This window comes from Scyliorhinus canicula, chromosome 13 (genome assembly GCF_902713615.1).
Source record: "Scyliorhinus canicula chromosome 13, sScyCan1.1, whole genome shotgun sequence".
NCBI lineage: Eukaryota > Metazoa > Chordata > Chondrichthyes > Carcharhiniformes > Scyliorhinidae > Scyliorhinus > Scyliorhinus canicula.
In genome coordinates this window covers 156,038,691-156,062,130 of record NC_052158.1, presented here as the reverse complement: position 1 = coordinate 156,062,130, position 23,440 = coordinate 156,038,691, and the positions used below count along the sequence as shown (strand labels likewise).

Below are 23,440 nucleotides of genomic sequence, written 5' to 3'. Positions count from 1 at the left end.
GCTTTATTGCTGTACGATGTTGTCCCTCCATTTGCAAGGTACAGGCATACATCCCCCTACTGCAGTACACATAACTACAGTGGTTATCTCACCACAGAACTGCAAAAGAGTTGTGAGAATCAGGGAGGGATGACGGCGCCGCTTCTCGGACTGGAGGAGTCCCATTCCGCTCTGTCCGAGGAGATGGTGCTGCCTCTCCAACTCGACGAGGCCAAACCTGCGAGGGTGGCCCATGCAGTGGAGGCCTCGGTGCACTGCATGATGGGTGATGTCTACTCAATGGTTCAGCTCACAGCCTCCATGGTGCAGGCACTGGTGGGAATGCACGTGTCTGTGCCAGAGGATGACACGGCTTCTGGATCTCACTCCAGCGGCCCCCCCTATCCCATGGAGGAGCCCCCGGGCTCCCAGGGGACTCTGGGAGTGTCCAGCCCATCTGACACCCCCCTCCCTGTGAGCGATGCGCCTCCATCCCCTCACACCGAGGGGGGGGGCACTGTCACACCCGTGCAGCCCGAAAGTAGACCCGGACCCTCGAGGACCCGGCCCCCCCAGGGGACGCCCGCCAAGGTCACCACAGGTAACAGGGTGTGGAAGTCAGCAGTCCACCTCAATCTCAGCTGTGGATCCTGGGGGTATACCAAGGCATAGCGAAAGGGTGAGGAAGGGTGTGGCACTGGTTAAGATAGTTAAGATAGGTTACCAGTGTCATATAGCATTTTCAATAAATATCACTCTGATCACCAGCAGACCCTTCACTGTCACAGCGCCATGCTCCGTAAACCCCGCCCACACTCACCTCTTCATCCCTGTGTAGTGTGACAATGGTGGCATTGTGTCTCTCCCACTGACGACTCAGTAAAGCCGCCCGGCTGCTGGCAGGGACCCCTGCCCCTGGTGTATGCCTGTAACACTAGAGTGAGCAGCGAGGATTCCTCACAGAGCCCACACCCTCAGCCCTCCGCCTCGCTGGGACCTCCACTCATGCCCTTCCCTCCGAGTCAGGGCCTCTTCACTAAACCTCACACTGGAAAATCCCCGCAGTTATCCCTCTCAACTCCACCAGGGGGAGGCGCCTGGACCCGAGAGAATCTCGGCAGCAAATGCACCCCGATGTTTCCCTAACTCCAACCAAAACTTCAAGCACGGAAATTGAGTGGATGTATGGAACCCGGGTCTACATCCTGATGGGACATCTCAAAGACACCCCTTGTTATGACCTTTAGCGGGGTGAGTAATGATAAGCTCCACCATGAAGCCTTCCTTTAGGGTTCACATCAGTGTATCCTGTGTGGTGTGAACTGTTGGATGAACTTTGGCGTTCAATCAAAGGCAGTGATGTTTAGCTCTTCAGATCTTATTGGCCCAGTTGACTTGTCAGTGAAGAGTGAGGTTGCATACCACACAAATGACTGCCCCTTGTGGGGGACCAGTCACAGCTGATTAGAGTGAAGCCTGGAGTTAGCATGACAAGCACAGACCGAGAGGGCACCCTCATTCTCCCATTTCACAGCCCGACACACTAATTCCTGACAGTCAAGCTTCCCAGACAAGTGGAATTGAAATTCCATCGAGCTTAACCCCTTGGTCCTCACAGTGCTGCCTGAGTGTGGGGTTCTACCCACACTGCTGCCGTGCCTCCCAAAGAGAGAGGGTCTTCATTCCTCATGAGGCAGGGATGCAACCCATTCCTGACCCTCCCCTCCCCCCGTTCTGCCCTTACGGCCTGGCCTCTCATGGAACCCCACAGCCGCCCCCAGTGCTGCCACTCAGTATTCACCTCCTCCCCCCCAGTTTACGACTCCCACTAAGGACGGGCACTTGCTCAGCAGGGATTTGAGCACAAAGCCCAGGACACAGGAAGCGATGCCGGCATGCCAACCTGCAGACCCCTTAAAGCAAGGCGCACCCTAAAGTGAATGGAAGGTAAGGTCTGTCCGCGACCCCTTCCCCCAAGGTTGGGTGACTGACCCCAGCCTTGGCCTCGAGGTGATCGTCCCCTACATCCTGTCCGGTGCCCCCTGGGTAGTGACCAGCCTGGAAATTCATGGCTGTCGGATTGCTTAGCTCCGCTCTCCTTGTTGGAGGCGAGGCCGCAAGTTTACGTTAACCGGGTCTAAATGGCATTTCCGCGACGTCACTCCAACATCCGGTGAATATTCAGTGATGGTGAAGATTCAGTCCGGATTCCGAGGCTACGACAGAGGGAGAAGCTCAAAATCACTCCCGTATTCCAAGTCAGGGTGATTGACATGGAGGGGAACCTCCAGGTGGTGGGGGTTCCACAGAATTCGCAGCTTCTGGTAGCCACGATGTGGCGAGTTCCATTCAGTTTCTGATCAATGGTAACCCCCAGGATATTGATTGTGGGGGATTCAGCGATGGTAATGTCGTTGAATGTCAAGGGGCGATGGTTAGATCCTCTCTTGTTAGAGATCATCATTTCCTGCCACTTGTGTGGTGTGAATGTAATTGCCACTTGCCAGCCCGAGCCTGGATATTGTCCAGGTCTTGCTGCATTTGGGCATGGACTGCTTCATTATCTGAGGAGTCACGAATGGTGCTGTCACATTGTGCAGTCATCCGCAAACATCCCCACTTCTGACCCTATGATGGAAGGGAGGTCATTGATGAAGCAGCTGAAGATGGATAAAAGCAAATTACTGCGGATGCTGGAATCTGAAACCAAAGAGAAAATGTTGGAAAATCTCAGCAGCTGAAGATGGTTGGGCCTCAGACACCCCCCTGAGGAACTCCTGCAGCGATATCCTGGAGCGGAGATGATTGACCTCCGACCACCACAACCATCTTCTTTTATAATAAATTTAGAATACACAATTCTTTTTTGTCCAATTAAGGGGCAATTTAGCATGGCCAATCCACCTACCCTGCTCATCTTTGGGTTGTGGAGGTGAAACCCATGCAAACACGGGGAGAATGTGCAAACTTCACACGGACAGTGACCCAGAGCCGGGGTCGAACCTCGGCGCCGTGAGGCTGCAGTGCTAACCACCGTGCCACCATGCTGTCGAACCACAATCATCTTCCATTGTGCCGGGTATGACTCCAACCAGCGGAGAGTTTTCCCCCTGATTCCCATTGAACCCAGTTTAGCTTGGGCTCCTTGATGCCACACTCGGTCAAATGCCTTGATGTCAAGAACAGAGAACATACAGTGCAGAAGGAGGCCATTCGGCCCATCGAGTCTGCACCGACCCACTTAAGCCCTCACTTCCACCCTATCCCCGTAACCCAATAACCCCTCTTCACCTTTTTTGGTCACTAAGAGCAATTTATCATGGCCAATCCACAAAACCTGCTACCCGTGCTGCCCACACAGTCACTCTTACCTGACCTTTGGCATTCAGCTGTTTTGTCCATGTTTGAATCAAGGCTGTAATGAGGTCAGGAGAAGAACCCAAAATAACATCTGTTAGCAGGTTATTGCTGAGTAAATGCAGCTTGATTGTAGTGTTGATGATTCCTTCCATCACTTTGCTGATGATGGAGGTTAGACTGATAGGGCGGTAATTGGCTGGGTTGGATTTGTCCTGTTCCTTGTGTACAGGACACACCTGGGCAATTTTCCACATTGCCGGGTAGAGGCTAGTGTTGTAGCTGTACTGGAACAACTTGGCTAGGGGTGCGGAAAGGTCTGGAGCACAAGTCTTCAGTACTATTGCTGGGATATTGTCAGGGCCCAGAGCCTTTGCAGCATCCAGTGCCTTCAGCCGTTTCTTGATGTCACGTGGAGTGAATCATATTGGCTGAAGACTGACACCTGTGATGTTGGGGACCTCCGGAGGAGACCGAGATGGATCATCCACTCGGCAATTCTGGCTGAAGATTATTGTGAATATTTCAGCCTTGTCTTTTGCACTGATGGTGCGGGATCCTCCATCATTGAGGATGGGGATATTTGTGGAGTCTCCATCTGCAAATCAGAAAATCGCAGAATTGTTACAGTGCAGAAAGAGGCCACTCAGCCCATCGTGTGTGTCCTGGAAAGGGGGCAAATGGAGAGAAGTGTGAGATGATGCATCTTGGTCGGAAGAACACGTAGAGACAACATAAAACAGGGAGTGTAACTCTAAAGGGGGTGCAGGAGGACCTGGGTGGACGTATGTACAAGTCATTGAAGGTGGCAGAACAGGTTGAGAACAGTTTTGGCTAAGATCAAGTGTAGTATCTGTTCTTATCAGTTTACTAAAGCAAACAACATTCTTGAATATGTTAACAGAGGCATACCCGGAAGCAAAGAAACAATATTCATCTTTCCCTGTTTTACTGTTTGTTCCTTCCGGACACTATTAACTTCTCTCTCCACTTATCCCTGCCACCTTCAAACACCTTTACACATTTACACCCAGTTGCCTCTGCTCATGCATCCCTTTAAGAATTTTGCCCTTTCTTTTATATTTTCTCCCCATATTCTTCCTGCAAAAATGCATCATGTTTCTCCGCATTGAACCTCACCTGCCACCTATCTGCCCACTCCACCAACTTGCCTGCGTGCTCCTGAAGTTCTGTACTGTCCTCTTCAGAGTTTACAGTGCTTCAAAGTTTCGTATCAACCTCAAACTTTGAAATTGTTCCTTGCACACCGAGATCGAGATCAGGAAAAAGGGAAGGGACCCAACACTGACCCCTGGGGAACACCGCTACAAACCTGCCCCAAAAAATATCCGTTGACCTGGGCAGCCCGGTGGCGCAGTGGTTAGCACTGCTGCCTCACGGCGCCGAGGTCCCAGGTTCGATCCCGGCTCTGGGTTACTGTCCGTGTGGAGTTTGCACATTCTCCCCGTGTCTGCGTGGGTTTCACCCCCACAACCCAAAGATGTGCAGGGTAGGTGGATTGGCCATGCTTAATTGGAAAAAATGAATTGGGTACTCTAAATTTATTACAATATTAAAAAAATGTCAATATCCGTTGATCTCTGTTTCCTGCCACTCAGTCAGTTCCGTATCCGTGCCGTTGCTGTGCTTTTATTTCCATGACCCATAATCTGACTCACAAGGTGGGTCAGTGGAACTAAAAATCAGGTCAGCTGTAGGATTGGGGAGGTGGGGTGGGATAGTCACTGGAATCAGGAATCCAGCCCCACGCTCCAGGGGACAGGGGTTCAAATCCCACCAGGGCGGCTGGTGGAGTTTAAATTGTTAAAGCTGGAATGTCGAGCAGGTCTCAGTATTGGCGACCTTGATGGACGATCAGAAACCCATATCATGGCCTTTGGGAAAGAAACCTTGCGCCCGGCCCAACACGTGCGGTTGACTCTGAAACGGCCAAGCAAACCGTTCATCCAGCTCAAGGGAAATTAGGGATGAGTAACAAACACTGCCCCAGCCAATCCATAAAGCAAAGAGATTGGGGAACAGGATTGAGGGCGAATGGGCTCCCATTTTGGGAATGTGCTCTATCGATGCAACTTCATTCCTTTGCAAAAATATATAATTTTGCAATCATGATTAGGTTTAACACGGCTTCAAGGGATAATAATGTTGCGGTTATTGGATAGGCACATGGAGCACACCAGAATGACAGGGGGTGGGATAGCTTGATCTTGGATTCGGACAATGCTCGGCACAACATCAAGGGCCGAAGGGCCTGTTCAGTGCTGTACTGTTCTATGATTATAAAAATATAGTGAGAAAAGCAGAAAATACATGGGATTAAAATCCCTGTGCATTCTCTCTGCAGTACCCCCATGTCTCTGCTGGTGGCACTGCTGAACAGTCTTTGAGCATGGAGCAGCAGCACCACTAGGTGGACACCTGCAGTATTGCAGCTCTAAGGCTGAATAAAATAGCTGTGTCTCATGGCCTGCTTGTAATGACCGGCCTCTTGCTTAAATAGATAAATCAGTACTTGCTCTCCGACCCCACCATCTTATCAGCATAAGTTCATCCAAAACTCTGCCGTCATTGCCTGAACTCACACCCAGTCCTGTTCCCCATCTCCCCAGTGCTCGCTGAATTACATCAGCTCCCAGTCCGGCAACATCACACTATTAAAATTCTCATCCTTGTTTTCAGCTTCCCTTCAAGGCCTTGCCCATCTCTATTGCTGTAACCTCCTCGGGCAGCACGGTGGCGCTGTGGGTTGTCATAATATACATCAGTATATCATGGTGCAGACACACACTGATGGACACACACAGGGACCAATCAACATGTACAAACACCGCAGCTAATCACCAGTTAGAATACACACACTATAAAGGCAGAGGGCAGCACGGTTCCCGCTCATTCTGGGTGCTGCCTCTGAGTGTAACAAGAACTCATCCAGCCCAGCACAGACTCTCACCACGTGCTGAGAGAATCAACTGATTCAGACAAGGCTTAGGTCTCTAGTTTAAGTTAGCATCATTTAGACCCACAGTCATCGTGTGTTAGTTAGTGAGAAATAGTCAATAAAATTGAGTTGAACCTTCATCAGTGTTGGAAGTGACTGTTCATCTCTCAAGCCTACACTAGCCAACACTTCATGGGTTACCCCTGCAGCTTCTCGGCGCCGAGTTTCCAGGTTCGAACCCGGCCCTGGGTCACTGTCCGCGTGGAGTTTGCACATTCTCCCCGTGTTTGCGTGGGTTTTGCCCCCACAACCCAAAGGGCAGCACGGTAGTATTATGGGTAGCACAATGGCTTCACAGTTCCAGGGTCTCAGGTTCGATTCCGGCTTGGGTCACTGTCTGTGCGGAGTCTGCACATCCTCCCCGTGTGTGCGTGGGTTTCCTCCCGGTGCTCCGGTTTCCTCCCACAGTCCAAAGATGTGCAGGTTAGGTGGATTGGCCGTGATAAATTGCCCTTAGTGTCCAAAATTGCCCTTAGTGTTGGGTGGGGTTACTGGGTTATGGGGATAGGGGGAGGTGTTGACCTTGGGTAGGGTGCTCTTTCCAAGAGCCGGTGCAGACTCGATGGGCCGAATGGCCTCCTTCTGCACTGTACATTCTATGGTATGTGCAGGGTAGGTGGATTGGCCATGCTAAATTGCCCCTTAATTGGAAAAAATTAATTGGGTACTCTAAATTCATAAATAAAAGGTCAGCCATGATCAGACTCGATGGGCTGAATGGCCTGCTCCGACATTTTATGGCCTTTTGGGCTTTTCCCCCAAAAGTTCTGCACTCCACCAATTCTGGCCACTTGCCCATCCCCGATTTCCTTTGCTCCATCATTGGCAGCCCTGTCTTCGACTGCCTGGGTCCTGAGTTCTGGTATTCCCTCCCCTAAAATCTCCATCTCTCTCCTTGCCCTGTGAGACCCTCCTTAAAGCAAACCTCTTCAACTAAGGTGTGGGCCACATGTAGCTGAGTGTGAGATATCTGTGTGGGGACGTTTCTGTGAAGCACCTGGGGCATGTTTCACAACGTCAAAGGCATTAACATGAATGCAGGTTGCAGAAGACGATGGTCTTTCGGAGGGTGTTTCTGTAAGCTGTGATCCATCGCCAGTCGTCAGGAAATCTATTGGTTTAATTCTTTCTGCTCAGACGGAAGTTCAAGATTTTCGTGTTGGGATCATTCCAAGTGGCATTTTTCCGACCTGTCATTTATTTCCTGGGAATCGTTTTATGGACAAACGGACTGTACGACCCGGATGATGTGAGTGTAAAAAAGCAATATTATTAAATCTGACTTTTGGATGGGAAGTTAAAGGCGTTGTCTGCTGAAATGAAATGAAATGAAAACCGCTTAGTGTCACAAGTAGGCTTCAAATGAAGTTACTGTGAAAAGCCCCTAGTCGCTCCATTCCAGCGCCTGTTCGGGGAGGCTGGTACGGGAATTGAACCGCGCTGTTGGCCGGCCTTAGTCTGCTTTCAAAGCCAGCGATTTAGCCCAGTGTGCTAAAGATCCCAAGGACAGCACTGTGCAAAAGAGCAAGGCAGTTCTCTCTCACCTCCTAACCATAGCCATAAATCACAACTCTTAGGTTGACACAGTTCATAAAACGATCTCACTTTACTGGCTCCAGTATAAGTTGATCACGTCTCGCCACCCCCTGCTCGAATTATTGGTTGATCAGACCATCAATTCACGCGACACGTGGTTAGAAGTGAACAGTGGTTTTAATCGTCTTACAACAGAGCCTGCCTGTGACAAGATCAACTCCAGATGAACTGGCAGGCAGGCTCTCAGCATCAACCTTTATACTTCCAGTTAGGGGGAGGAGCCGTGGGTGGAGCCAAGGGTGGAGCCCAGTACAAACTCCCGTACACTCCCAGTGCATCTCCCCCTAGTGGCAGAGCATCGCAACTGCTCATGTGCCGAGCTTACAGAGACATAGTACAACATGTGTAATACAGTGTGAATAACGCTACTGTGATTCACCACATTCACCCCCTGTAAAAAAATCAAGTCCGGCGGGGGTGGTGGCTTACAGGTTGAGTCTGTCCGGTGGCCGAGTTGTCCGCTGTGATCGGCGGAGCACCGGGGTTGCAGCCCCTTCTGGTGGCTGGATGAGCACCGTCGGTTGGGGTACGATGGCGGACTCCGGGGGCGATTCCTCCCGAGCTTCGTACCCGTCTGGTTCGACTGGGGACTGGGGGCGCTGGGAGTTAGCTGGCGTGGGCGCGCAAAGAAAATGTAGCGAACTGGTAGGTGCGGGGGCGTGGGGGGCGAGTTGGGTGGGATGTAGTGTGAGGGGTACCTCGGCGGTGATAGTGGTGGGGTTTGATCCTGCAGGCGCTAGGTCCCGGAGGGATACAGTGTCCTGACGGCCGTCAGGGAACTCTACGAAGGCGTACTGGGGGTTTGAATGCAGTAGGAGCATTTTCTCTACTAGTGGGTCAGTTTTGTGCGCCCTGAAGTGCTTCCGGAGGAGTACTGGGCCCGGTGTCATCAACTGTGCCAGGAGTGAAACCCCCGTGGTAGTGCCCCTGGAAAAAATAAAAAGCCGCTCCTGAGGGGTCTGGTTGGTAGCAGTACATAATAGCGTGGAGCGCGTCGGGGAGGACTTCTTGCCAATGGGAGATCGGGAGATCCCTGGACCGGAGGGTCAGTAGGACGGTCTTCCAGACCGTCGCATTCTCCCTCTCCACCTGCCCGTTCCCCCTGGGGTTATAGCTGGTCGTCCTGCTCGAGGCGATGCCCTTGTCGAGCAGGTACTGCCGCAGCTCGTCACTCATAAAGGACAAACCCCGGTCACTGTGTACATAGCTGGGGAAGCCAAACAGGGTGAAGATACTATGCAGGGCCCTAATGACTGTGTGGGAGGTCATGTCGGGGCACGGGATAGCAAAGGGAAAGCGGGAGAACTCGTCTATGACGTTCAGGAAGTACACATTCCGGTTAGTCAAGGGGAGTGGCCTAAAGGTGTTAACGGGTTTGGGGAGAATGTGGTGCATGGAGTTGAGATATAGGATGAGTCATGATCATAATGAACAGTGGAGCAGATCCGAAGGGCTGAATGGCCTCTTCCTCCTCCTATTTTCTGTTTTTTGTGTGAGGGTTTAAGGCACACCCACACCCACTCCCACACCCACACCCACTCCCACACCCACACCCACACCCACTCCCACACCCACACCCACTCCCACACCCACACCCCCACTCCCCCACTCCCACACCCACTCCCCCACCCCCACACCTCCACCCACTCCCCCACTCCCCCACCCCCCACCCACTCCCTCACTCCCCCACCCCCCCATTACTCCCCCACACCCACTCCCACACACACTCCCCCACTCCCCCACTCCCCCACCCACTCCCCCACCCACCCCCCCACCCACTCCCCCACCCACTCCCCCACTCCCCCACCCACCCCCCCACCCACTCCCCACCCACTCCCCCACCCACTCCCCCACCCACTCCCACACCCACTCCCACACCCACTCACCCACTCCCCCACCCACTCCCACTCCCACTCCCACACCCACTCCCCCACCCACTCCCCCACCCACTCCCCCACTCCCCAACCCACTCCCCCACCAAATCCCCCACTCCCCCACCCACTCCCCCACTCCCCCACCCACCCCCCCACCCACTCCCCCACCCACTCCCCCACCCACTCCCCCACCCACTCCCACACCCACTCCCACACCCACTCACCCACTCCCCCACCCACTCCCACTCCCACTCCCACACCCACTCCCCCACCCACTCCCCCACCCACTCCCCCACTCCCCAACCCACTCCCCCACCAAATCCCCCACTCCCTCACCCACTCCCCCACTCCCCCACTCCCCCACTCCCGCACCCACTCCCCCACACTCACACCCACTCCCCCACCCACTCCCGCACCCACTCCCCCACCCACTCCCCCACCCACTCCCCCACCCACCTCCCACCCACTCCCCCACCCACTCCCCCACCCACTCCCCCACCCACTCCCCCACCCACTCCCACTCCCCCACTCCCCCACTCCCCCACCCACTCCCCCACCCACCCACTCCCCAACCCACTCCCACACCCACTCCCACTCCCACACCCACACCCACACCCCCTCACCCACACCCCCACCCCCACTCCCACTCCCACACCCACTTCTACACCCCCTCCACCCCCCACCCTCTCCCACACCCCTACCCCCACCCACTCCCACCCCCACACCCCCACCCCCACACCCACACCCCCACACCCCCACACCCCCACCCCCACACCCCCACACCCCCACACCCACTCCCACAACCCACTCCCCCACCCACTCCCACACCCCTACCCCCACCCACTCCCACACCCACTCCCACACCCACACCCCTACCCCCACCCACTCCACACCCACTCCCCTACCCCACACCCAGTCCCATACCCACACCCACTTCCACACCCACACCCCTACCCCCACCCACTCCCCCACCCATACCCACACCCCCACTGGAATAAAGTCCACGGAGACAAAAGTCCCGTCACCAGAATTCCTTTTATTTACAGACCCAACAGTTGACCAACCATGGCCATTCAGTCTGCTGTCTACACCGGGAGAGCACAGGATCTGACACTCCCTGTTATATACACAGAAAGGGGTTCCCTGATTGGGCCACTAATCAGGGAACTCATATTCCAATTGGACAATTTCAAAGGCCTGGCCAAAGTCATTGCATCCCCCAACCACCATCCCCACCCCCACCCACCCCCGTCCCACCCACCCCACCCACAATCCCACCCACACGCCTCCCACACGCCACCCACACACCCCCACTCCCACCCTCACCCCCACTCACACCCCCACCTCACCCCAACCCACCCCCCACCCACACCCCCACCCACACCCCCACTCCCACCCACACCTCACCCCTTCCCACCCCCACCTACAATCCCACCCACACCTCACCCCAACCCACCCTCCACCCACCCCCACCGCAACAACCACCCCCACCCACACGCCACCCACCCCCACTCTCACCCACACCTCACCCCTTCCTACCCCCACCCCCATTCCCACCTACACCTCAACCCCACCCACCCTCCACCCACCCCCACCCCAACCTCCACCCACCACCACCCCACCTACACCCCACCCCCACCCTCACCCACACCCACACCCCCACCCCCACCCTCACCCACACCCACACCCCCACCCCCACCCCCACCCACACCCCCACCCCCACCCCAACCCCACCCCACCCACCCCCACCCCCACCCACACCCCCACCCACACCCCACCCCCACCCACACCCTCACCCCACCCCCCCACCCCCACCCTCACCCACACCCCACCCACACCTCATACGCCCACCCACACCCTCACCCTCACCCTCACCCCCCACCCCCAGCCCCACCCCCACCCCCACCCACAGCCCCACTCACAGCCCCACTCCCACCCACATCCCCACTCCCCCACCCACTCCCCCACCCACCCACTCCCCAACCCACTCCCACACCCACTCCCACTCCCACACCCACACCCCCTCACCCACACCCCCACTCCCACTCCCACACCCACTTCTACACCCCCTCCCACCCCCACCCTCTCCCACACCCCTACCCCCACCCACTCCCACCCCCACACCCCCACCCACTCCCACAACCCACTCTCCCACCCACTCCCACATCCCCACCCACTCCCACACCCACACCCACTCCCACAACCCACTCCCCCACCCACTCCCACACCCCTACCCCCACCCACTCCCACACCCACTCCCACACCCACTCCCACACCCCTACCCCCACCCACTCCACACCCACTCCCCTACCCCACACCCAGTCCCATACCCACACCCACACCCACTTCCACACCCACACCCCTACCCCCACCCACTCCCCCACCCACACCCACACCCATACCCACACCCCCACTGGAATAAAGTCCACGGAGACAAAAGTCCCGTCACCAGAATTCCTTTTATTTACAGACCCAACAGTTGACCAACCATGGCCATTCAGTCTGCTGTCTACACCGGGAGAGCACAGGATCTGACACTCCCTGTTATATACACAGAAAGGGGTTCCCTGATTGGGCCACTAATCAGGGAACTCATATTCCAATTGGACAATTTCAAAGGCCTGGCCAAAGTCATTGCATCCCCCAACCACCATCCCCACCCCCACCCACCCCCGTCCCACCCACCCCACCCACAATCCCACCCCCACCCACACGCCTCCCAAACGCCACCCACACACCCACCCCCCACCCACCCCCACCCCCACCTCACCCCAACCCACCCCCACCCGCACCCCACCCACACCCCCACCCACACCCCCACTCCCACCCACACCTCACCCCTTCCCACCCCCACCCACACCCCACCTACAATCCCACCCACATGCCCACCCCCACCCACACGCCTCCCCCACCCCCGGCCACCCCCACCCTCACCCCCACCCACACCCCCACCCACACCTCACCCCAACCCACCCTCCACCCACCCCCACCGCAACAACCACCCCCACCCACACGCCACCCACTCCCACTCTCACCCACACCTCACCCCTTCCTACCCCCATTCCCACCTACACCTCAGCCCCACCCACCCTCCACCCACCCCCACCCCAACCCCAACCTCCACCCACCCCCACCCCACCCACACCCCACCCCCACCCTCACCCACACCCACACCCCCACCCCCACCTCACCCGCACCCCACCCACACCCCCACCCCACCCACACCCCACCCACCCCCACCCCCACCCCCACCCCCACCCCCACCCACACCCTCACCCACACCCCCACCCTCACCCACACCCCCACCCTCACCCACACCCCCACCCCCACCCACCTACACCCCCACCCCCACCCTCACCCACACCCCCACCCCCACCCACCTACACCCCCACCCCCACCCACCTACACCCCCACCCACCCACACCCCCACCCCCACCCACACCCCCACCCACACCCCCACCCACACCCCCACACCCCACCCACACCCCCACACCCCACCCACACCCCCACCCCCACCTCACCCGCACCCCATCCACTTCCACCCCCCACCCACTTCCACCCCTTCCACCCCCACTTTCACCCACACCCCACCCACTTCCACCCCCACTTCCACCCACACCCCACCCCCACTTCCACCCACACCCCACCCCCACTTCCACCCACACCCCACCCCACCCCCACTCATACCCCCACCTACACCCCCACCCACACCCCCACCCTCAGCCCCACCCACACCCCCACCCTCACCCTCACCCACACCCCCACCCTCCCCCCCCCCCCCCCCCCCCCCCCCCCCCCCCCCCCCCCCCCCCCCCCCCCCCCCCCCCCCCCCCCCCCCCCCCCCCCCCCCCCCCCCCCCCCCCCCCCCCCCCCCCCCCCCCCCCCCCCCCCCCCCCCCCCCCCCCCCCCCCCCCCCCCCCCCCCCCCCCCCCCCCCCCCCCCCCCCCCCCCCCCCCCCCCCCCCCCCCCCCCCCCCCCCCCCCCCCCCCCCCCCCCCCCCCCCCCCCCCCCCCCCCCCCCCACCCCCCCCCCCCCCCCCCCCCCCCCCCCCCCCCCCCCCCCCCCCCCCCCCCCCCCCCCCCCCCCCCCCCCCCCCCCCCCCACCCCCCCCCCCCCCCCCCCCCCCCCCCCCCCCCCCCCCCCCCCCCCCCCCCCCCCCCCCCCCCCCCCCCCCCCCCCCCCCCCCCCCCCCCCCCCCCCCCCCCCCCCCCCCCCCCCCCCCCCCCCCCCCCCCCCCCCCCCCCCCCCCCCCCCCAGCCCCACTCCCACCCACAGCCCCACCCCCACCCACAGCCCCACTCCCACCCACAGCCCCACTCCCACCCACAGCCCCACTCCCACCCACATCCCCACCCCCACCCACAGCCCCACTCCCACCCACAGCCCCACTCCCACCCACAGCCCCACTCCCACCCCCACTGCCACTTCACTTTGATACTTGGCCGATACGTTACTCCCTGTTTATGGAGGTATTTTCCGTCCAAGGTTTTACAAGTTGATTATCCATCGACCTCCGCAGTATCTATCCTCAATCACACCACCAAAACAGGTCATCTGGTCTTTGTCACATTGCTGCTATTTTTGGGATCTTGCTGTGTATATTGGCTGTTATGTTTCCGCCACCGACAGCGGCTATACTTCAAATAATACTTCATTGCCTATAAATACAGTGCTTTGGGGCCACCTTCAGTTTGATAGGTGCTATATAAAGGCAAACTTTTCTTTCTTTCTTTGAGTCTCGCCTTCTGGAATATTTGATCTAATTCCACAGTGCCTCCCTCTGGTGGGATATGAGACTCACAGCCTGATGGACGATCAATTGCACAAAGACGAGAGTTGGATGCAATTGAGGCTTTAATACACTAAGATGTGTGGCCTCCTACAGCAGCTGGCGAAATGGCTGCTGTACGGGGAGCTCACATATTTATACTCCGCCTACTGGGCGGAGCCAGCAGGCAGGGAACTACCCCGGTACCTGTAGTACAGGGCCTTACCACAAATCACCTAATATATACATCAGTGGTGACTACCACATTCACCCCCTGTTAAAATAGAGTCCGGCGGGGGTGGTGGAGAATTATACAGAAGGATGATGTTTCAAGAGTCCCGATCAAGTTACAGGTTCAGTCGGTCCGGAGCCTTGATCTGCCGCTGGGAGCCAGTGATGGCGCCGATTCCGGTGTCTGTCTGGTCCTCGGTGACTCCGGGAGCATGCCGAAATCCTCGTCATCCGCGGGCGTGGGCAGGGGGAGGACGGATTGTCCCGGGGCAGGGGCTGCGGTGGGGCGCGCCAGGGAAGGGGAGGGTGGCGCCGGGTCGGAGGGGGGGGTGTGTGTGTGGGGAACCAGCTGGTGCCAGGTCCCTGAGGGAGACAGTATCCTGGCGGCCGTCAGGGTACGCCACGTAGGCGTACTGGGGTGGAGGTGGAGTAGCTGTACCCTTTCAACCAACGGGTCCGCCTTGTGGAGTCATACGTGCTGACGGACATATACGGGTCCTGGAGCTGTGAGCCAAGTCGGGAACGACACCCTGGAGGCGGACTTCCTGGGGGAAGGCAAAGAGACGTTCATGGGGTGTGTCATTAGTCGCAGTGCACAGGAGCGACCGAATGGAGTGCAGTGCGTCGGGAAGGACCTCCTGCCAGCGGGAGGCCGGGAGATTTCTGGACCGTAGGGCCAGCTGGACGGTCCAGACTGTCCCGTTCTCCCTCTCCACCTGTCCGTTTCCCCAGGGGTTATAGCTGGTCGTCCTGCTCGAGGCAATACCCTTGTGGAGCAGGAACTGACGCAGCTCATCGCTCATGAATGAGGACCCCCTGTCACTGTGGATGTAGGCGGGGAAGCCGAACAGAGCGAAGATAGTGTTGAGGGCCTTGATGACTGTGGCAGACATCCTGTCGGGGCATGGGATGGCGAAGGGGAATCTGGAGTACTCATCGACCACACTGAGGAAGTACGTGTTATGGTCGGTGGAGGGCAGAAGCCCTTTGAAGTCCACGCTGAGGCGTTCAAAGGGGCAGGAGGCGTTCACGAGACGCGCACGGTCCAGCTGGTAGATGTGCGGTTTGCACTCGGCACAGACCTGGCAGTCTCTGGTGATGGCCCTGACTTCCCTGACGGAGTAGGGCAGATTGCGGGCCTTGATGAAGTGGTACAGCCGTGTGACTCCCGGGTGACAAAGATTGTCGTGCAGAGTCCGGAGTGGGTCCACCTGTGCGCTGGCACATGTACCTCGGGATAGGGCATCGGGGGGTTCGTTGAGCTTACCGGGGCGATACAAAATCTCGTAGTTGTAGGTGGAGAGCTCGATCCTCCACCTCAAGATTTTATCGTTTTTGATCTTGCCCCGCTGTGTGTTGTTAAACATGAAGGCTACCGACCGTTGGTCAGTGAGGAGAGTGAATCTCCTGCCGGCCAGGTAATGCCTCCAATGCAACACAGCTTCAACGATGGCTTGGGCCTCTTTTTCGAGGGAGGAGTGCCGAATTTCAGAGGCATTAAGGGTTCGTGAAAAGAATGCCACGGGGCTTGCCTGCCTGATTGAGGGTGGCGGCTAGAGCGACGTCTGATGCATCGCTCTCGACTTGAAATGGTAACGTCTCGTCGACTGCATGCATCGCGGCCGTGGCGATGTCAGCCTTAATATGGTTGAAGGCCTGGTAAGCATCGGCCGTCAGGGGAAAAAGAGTGGATTGGATGAATGGGCGGGCCTTTTCCGCATAATTTGGGACCCACTGGGCGTAGTAAGAAAAGAACCCCAGGCAGCGTTTGAGGGCCTTCGGGCACTAGGGGAGGGGAAGCTCCATGAGGGGGCGCATGCGGTCGGGATCAGGCCCCATTAGTCCGCTCTGGACCACATAGCCGAGGATGGCTAAGCGGTTCGTGCTGAACACACTCTTCTCCTTGTTGTAAGTTAGGTTGAGGAGAATGGCGGTGCGGAGAAATATGGCAAGGTTGGCTTCATGGTCCTGCTGATCGTGGCCGCAGATGGTGGCATTGTCAAGGAACAGGAAAGTGGCCCACAGTCCGTACCAGTTGACCATTCGGTCCATTTCCTGTTGGAAAACCGAGACCCCGTTGGTGACGCCGAAGGGAACCCTGAGAAACTGGTAGAGGCGGCCATCTGCCTCGAAGGGAGGGTATGGGCGGTCTGCCTTACGGATGGGGAGCTGGTGGTAGGCGGGTTTTAGGTCGACAGTTGAGAAGACCCCGTACTGTGCAATCTGATTGACCATATCAGATATGCATGGGAGAGGGCAGCACGGTGGCACAGTGGTTAGCATTGCTGCCTACGGCGCTGAGGACCCGGGTTCGAATCCCGGCCCTGGGTCACTGTCCGTGTGGAGTTTGCACGTTCTCCCCGTGTCTGCGTGGGTTTCGCCCCCACAGCCCAAAGATGTGCAGGTTAGGTGAATTGGCCACGCTAAATTGCCCCTTAATTGGAAAAAATAATTGGGTACTCTAAATTTAAAAAAAAAAAAGATATGCATGGGAGGGGGTACGCGTCGAGCTGCGTGTACCTGTTGATGGTCTGACTGTAGTCAACGACCATCCTGTGTTTCTCTCCAGTTTTCACAACTACCACTTGGGCTCTCCAGGGGCTGTTGCTGGCCTCGATGATGCCTTCCCAAAGCAGTCGCTGGACTTCGGACCTGATGAAGGTCCCGTCCTGGGCACTGTACCGTCTGCTCCTGGTGGCGAAAGGTTTGCCACCTGGGGTTAAGTTTGAAAATAGGGAAGGTGGGTCGACCTTTAGGGTTGCGAGGCCGCACACAGTGAGGGGTGGTAGGGGCCCGCCGATTTCAATGTTAGGCTCTGAAGGTTGCACTGGAAGTCCAGGCCGAGTAGCAGGGCAGAGGTTGGGGAGGACGTAGAGGTGGAAGCCGCTGAACTCCACGCCCTGGACAGTGAGCGTGGCTATGCAGTACCCCTGGATCGCCACGGAGTGGGACCCGGAGGCCAGGGAGATTCTCTGGTTAGCGGGGTGTACCGCGAGGGAGCAGGGCCTTACCGTATCTGGATGGATGAAGCTCTCGGTGCTCCCGGAGTCCAGCAGACAGGAGATCTCGTGCCCATCGATTTTCACGTTTGTAGAGGCAGTTGCTAGGTTGTGTGGGCGAGACTGATCAATCGTGACCGAGGCAAGACGCGGCTGGTCGTTGATGGTAGCAGACGATGGAGTGCCCGGGGGGCATGGGTCCTCGTACGATGGCGGCACCCACGTGCCGTACGTGCCGTGGGGGAGACAAGATGGCGGCGCCCACGGGTCACACGTGGTCCGAGGAGGGGAAGATGGCGGCGCCCACTGGCCTTACGATGGGGGGGGGGGGGGGGGGGGTCGGAGCAATAGCGGCGACTGAGCGGGCCTGGCACACCGCAGCGAAGTGCCCCTTCTTGCCGCAGGCCATACAAAGGGCGCTCCGGGCCGGGCAGCGTTGTCGGGGGTGTTTTGGGGGTTGGCTGAGTGGGGTCACTGATGGGGCGGCCGTCTGCGGAGTCCATGATGCGTAGGAGGGGGCCGCGCTGCCGGGGACGTAGGCCTGGATGTTGCGAGAGGCGATCGTCAGTGAGAGCGCAAGCTTTTTGGTTGCCACGAGGTCGAGCGTGGCCCCTTCTAGGAGGCGCTGGCGGATGTAATCTGACCCAATCCCCGTAACGAAGGCTTCCCTCATAAGCAAGTCCGAGTGCTCCGTGGCCGTGACAGCCTGACAGTCACAGTCTCTGACTAGGGGGATTAGGGGACGCCAGAAATCTTCTACTGACTCACCAGGGAATTGGCGACGAGTGGAGGGGATGTGTCTGGCGTAAAGCGCGTTACTCCGCTGAGCGTAGTTTTCTTTCAGTAGCGCCATGGCATTGTCGTAGGTCGGCGTGTCTTGGATAAGCGGAAAGACGTTGGAGCTAAGCCGTGAGTAGAGGATCGGAATCTTCTGAGCTTCCGGAATTGGGTCTGGCGCAGACCCGATGTAAGCTTCAAAACAAGCTAGCCAGTGTTCAAAGTCCTTTTTGGCGCTGCCTGATTGTGGATCCAGCTGCAGGCGATCCGGCTTGATGCGGAGGTCCATCTTCTGAAAACAATTGCACAAAGACAAGAGTTGAATACAACTCAGGCTTTATTACACTAAGATGTGTGGCCTCCTACAGCAGCTGGTGAAATGGCTGCTGTACGGGGAGCACACATATTTATACTCCGCCTACTGGGTGGAGCCAGCAGGCAGGGAACTACCCCCGTACCTGTAGTACAGGGCCTTACCACAAATCACCTAATATATACATCAGTGGTGACTATCACACAGCCCCAGTTCCCATCCGGATCCAAGACACGACATAGTGAGGAAAACGAGGATATCTTCATATCCGAGGTGGGAATGAATTAAGCGGGAACACCCAGAGATAAATCCTGTGGCTTCACCCCAGTGAGGACGGCCGATTCATGGATCACATGATGGAGAGCCAGGGTGACAATGTTATGGCTCCATTCACACCCTCTGAGTGCAGGATCTCTCGCTAACCTTTCAGAGTGCTGGGAGGAGGAATTACATAGAAAATACAAAACCAAAGCAGACCATTCGGCCCAACGGGTCCATGCTGGTGTCTGTGTTGGATAGGAGCCTCCAACCACCTCAACCCATCAATATTCCCAATTGCTCACTCCCTCGTGTGTTTATCCAGCTTCTCCTTAAATGTATCCACGTTACAAACCTAGACCACTCCCTGTGGGAGCGAGTTCCATATACTCCGGAAATCCCGGTCGGATTTATTCGTGACTTCCTTGCATTTATGGTCCCCAATTCTGGTTTCATCCACCAGACGAAATATCTCTTTGACATAAACCTAATCAAATCCTTTCTCTCTTGTACAGACCTCGATCAGGTCAGCCTTAAGTTTTTGCTTTTCGTTAGAAACGTTCCAGGCTGTTCAATCATCGCTGAACATTGTTAGCTGCTGCTTCTGGTACCCTCCATCATATAGGGTTGGACAGAAAGAACTCAGAAAGAACAAAACATGAAGATTTTGAGCAGTAGAGGAAGGAAGTAGTCGGCTAAACAGAAGAGAGGGGAAAGGTTGAGCCAGACAGTGATGCACGATCAATTGCACAAAAGACTCAGATTGGGTACAACTGAGGCTTTATTACAGTCAGATACGTGGCCTCCTGCTGCAGCTGGCGAAATGGCAGATCAGAGGCGGACACGCATATTTATACGGCTCCTAGTGGGCGGAGCTAGCCGGCAAGGGGTACCGGCGAACCTAAGGTAGTGCAAGTCCTACCTTAAATCCCCTAATACAGGTGCACACAGTGGTTCACCACAGACAGTGAGGGAGGTCCTGAGGGCAATTACTGATGAGATTCACATCACCTGTCAGCTCCTCACCGGAACACTGTTGGATTAGACAGTTTAACGTAAAGCCACAAATTCATGTTTATTTCAACAATTTTGGGGGATTTTTGTTCATTATAGAAATAGAGTATAATTCTTGGGTGGGGATATCCCAGGACAGGGACAGCACGGGGTTAGATACAGGGTAAATATCCCTCTACACTGTCCCCATCAAACACTCCCAGGACAGGTACAGCACGGGGTTAGATACAGAGTAAAGCTCCCTCTACATTGTCCCATCAAACACTCCCAGGACAGGTACAGCACGGGGTTAGATACAGAGTAAAGCTCCCTCTACACTGTCCCCATCAAACACTCCCAGGTCAGATACAGCACGGGGTTAGATACAGAGTAAAGCTCCCTCTACACTGTCCCCATCAAACACTCCCAGGACAGGTACAGCCGGAGTTAGATACAGAGTAAAGCTCCCTCTACACTGTCCCCATCAAACATTCCCAGGACAGGTAGAGCACGGGGTTAGATACAGAGTAAAGCTCCCTCTACACTGTCCCCATCAAACACTCCCAGGACAGGTACAGCCGGAGTTAGATACAGAGTAAAGCTCCCTCTACACTGTCCCCATCAAACATTCCCAGGACAGGTAGAGCACGGGGTTAGATACAGAGTAAAGCTCCCTCTACACTGTCCCCATCAAACACTCCCAGGACAGGTACAGGCTGGGGTTAGATACAGAGTAAAGCTCACTCTGCACTGTCCCCATCAAACACTCCCAGGACAGGTACAGCACGGGGTTAGATACAGAGTAAAGCTCCCTCTACACTGTCCCCATCAAACACTCCCAGGACAGGTACAGCACGGGGTTAGATACAGAGTAAAGCTCCCTCTACACTGTCCCCATCAAACACTCCCAGGACAGGTACAGCACGGGGTGAGATACAGAGTAAAGCTCCCTCTACACTGTCCCCATCAAACACTCCCAGGACAGGTACAGCACGGGGTTAGATACAGAGTAAAGCTCCCTCTACACTGTCCCCATCAAACACTCCCAGGACAGGTACAGCACGGGGTTAGACACAGAGTAAAGCTCCCTCTACACTGTCCCCATCAAACACTCCCAGGACAGGTACAGCACGGGGTTAGATACAGAGTGAAGCTCTCTCTACATTGTCCCCATCAAACACTCCCAGGACAGGTACAGCACGGGGTTAGATACAGAGTGAAGCTCCCTCTGCACTGTCCCCATCAAACACTCCCAGGACAGATACAGCACGGGGTTAGATACAGAGTGAAGCTCTCTCTACATTGTCCCCATCAAACACTCCCAGGACAGCACAATGCCACTTTGAGACCTTATCCAGGTTCGAATCAAGTATGTGGGAAATCTGACATGCCGCTTCTTTCTCTTGTATTATACCCCCAGTTATCTTTAACAAGCATTTTCCTCTGGTTGGACCTGTTCCTGGGAGTGTCTACAATCCTTGGACTTTGGTCGGTGAATATCCTGTTCCGAGAGGCTAAACTGCACATGGCTAGTCAGAACCTGACAGCAAAGTTTGCTCTGTTCCAGGTGAGTGGGCCACACCTGCAAACGTAAGTCCAGGGGCTGGGAATTGTGGGAAAGACTCCAAGCCAGCAGCTGAAATGATTGGGAGACGAGAGTCAAAGTTCGAGCAATGGAATGAATGAGAATTTTAAAGAACAATTTGTTTGGTTCATTCATAGATTGTGGGCTTTGCTGGCTCGGCCAATATTTGGCGCATGAATGTAGTTGAGTGTCTCGAAGGGTAACTTGCAGCTGGTGGTGTTCCCCTGTGGCTGCTGCTCATGTCTAAGTGATAAGAAGTTGCACGTTTGGAAGGAGCTGACCTTACGGCCGTGCATCTTGTAGATGGTACACTCAGCTGCCCCTGTGCTTCAGTCATGGTGATTGAGTGTGTAAAGCGGTGGATGAGGTACCAATCAAGCGGGGCTGCTTTGCCCTGCATTGTGACAAACTTTTTTTTAGCCTTGTTGGAGCTGCACTTATCCAGGCAAGTGGAGAGTATTCCATCACACTCCTGACTTGTGCTTTGTAGATGGTGGACAGGCTCTGGGGAGTCAGGAGGTGAGTTACTCTCCGTAGGATTCCCAGCCTCCGACCTGTCCCGGTAGCCACAGTATTTATAAGGCTGGTCCAGTTTAGTTTCTGACCAATGATAACCCCCCCCGGATGTCAATAGTGGGGGATTCAGTGATGACAATGGCACTGAACAGTCGGACAGAAGCCTGGTCAGCTCTCCACACTGGCTAAGAGACTGAACCAGAGCCTTAACTTTTTAAAGTTTTAAGATGGTGTGGAAAGATCGATTCATTCCAGGAGTGATAGTAGAAGAAATAGGGCTTGGTTGTTCCATCGACAAACTTTATGAAGACTAAAACGCAGCTCTGTGATACAAGTAATAATCATCTTTTATTAGTGTCACAAGTAGGCTTACATTAACACTTCAATGAAGTTCTGCGAAAATACAAAGTGATCCGGCAGGTGTGATTTATTTGGATTTTCAGAAAGCCTTTGATAGGGGACACGGGGGACGATTCAGGACTAAGGACGGAACATGTGGATTATAGTGAGGGGGGGGGGGGGGGTCAGAAGCAGTGATGTTCCACAGGGATTAGTGCTGAGGCCACTATTGTTCACCATTTACAGGGAGGATTTGGACTAATTATAAACATAAATGGAGGATGTGGTCAATGCAGGAGGACAGTGACAAATATACAGACAACATTAAGAAACCGGCAGAATGGGCATTCTATAGACACTTATAGAAAAGTGTGAGGTGGTACATTTTGGTCATGCTTGGAGAGTAAGTGTGTAAATGGGGGAAGAGGAGTAGGGGGATATAGGGGGAGTAGAGGGATATGGGGGGAGTAGAGGGATATGGGAGGAGTAGAGGGATATAGGAGGAGTAGAGGGATATGGGGGGAGTAGAGGGATATGGGAGGAGTAGAGGTATATGGGAGGAGTAGAGGGATATGGGGGGAGTAGAGGGATATGGGAGGAGTAGAGGGATATGGGGGGAGTAGAGGGATATGGGGGGAGTAGAGGGATATGCGGGGAGTAGAGGGATATGGGGGGAGTAGAGGGATATGGGGGGAGTAGAGGGATATGGGAGGAGTAGAGGGATATGGGGGGAGTAGAGGGATATGGGGAGAGTAGAGGGATATGGGGGAGTAGAGGGATATGGAGGGAGTAGAGGGATATGGGGGGAGTAGAGGGATATGGGGGAGTAGAGGGAT

General features: G+C 56.2%; 1 protein-coding gene across 1 annotated transcript in view; it reads left to right on the top strand.

Annotated features, from left to right (window-relative positions):
• Positions 1 to 23,440, top strand: part of LOC119976803 (organic solute transporter subunit alpha-like) — a 51,997-nt gene that overhangs the window by 18,672 nt on the left and 9,885 nt on the right. Inside the window, exons 6-7 of the mRNA XM_038817599.1 lie at positions 7,493 to 7,604; positions 21,585 to 21,731. Coding sequence (XP_038673527.1) covers positions 7,493 to 7,604; positions 21,585 to 21,731 — 259 coding nt within the window. The remainder of the gene's footprint in view (positions 1 to 7,492; positions 7,605 to 21,584; positions 21,732 to 23,440) is intronic.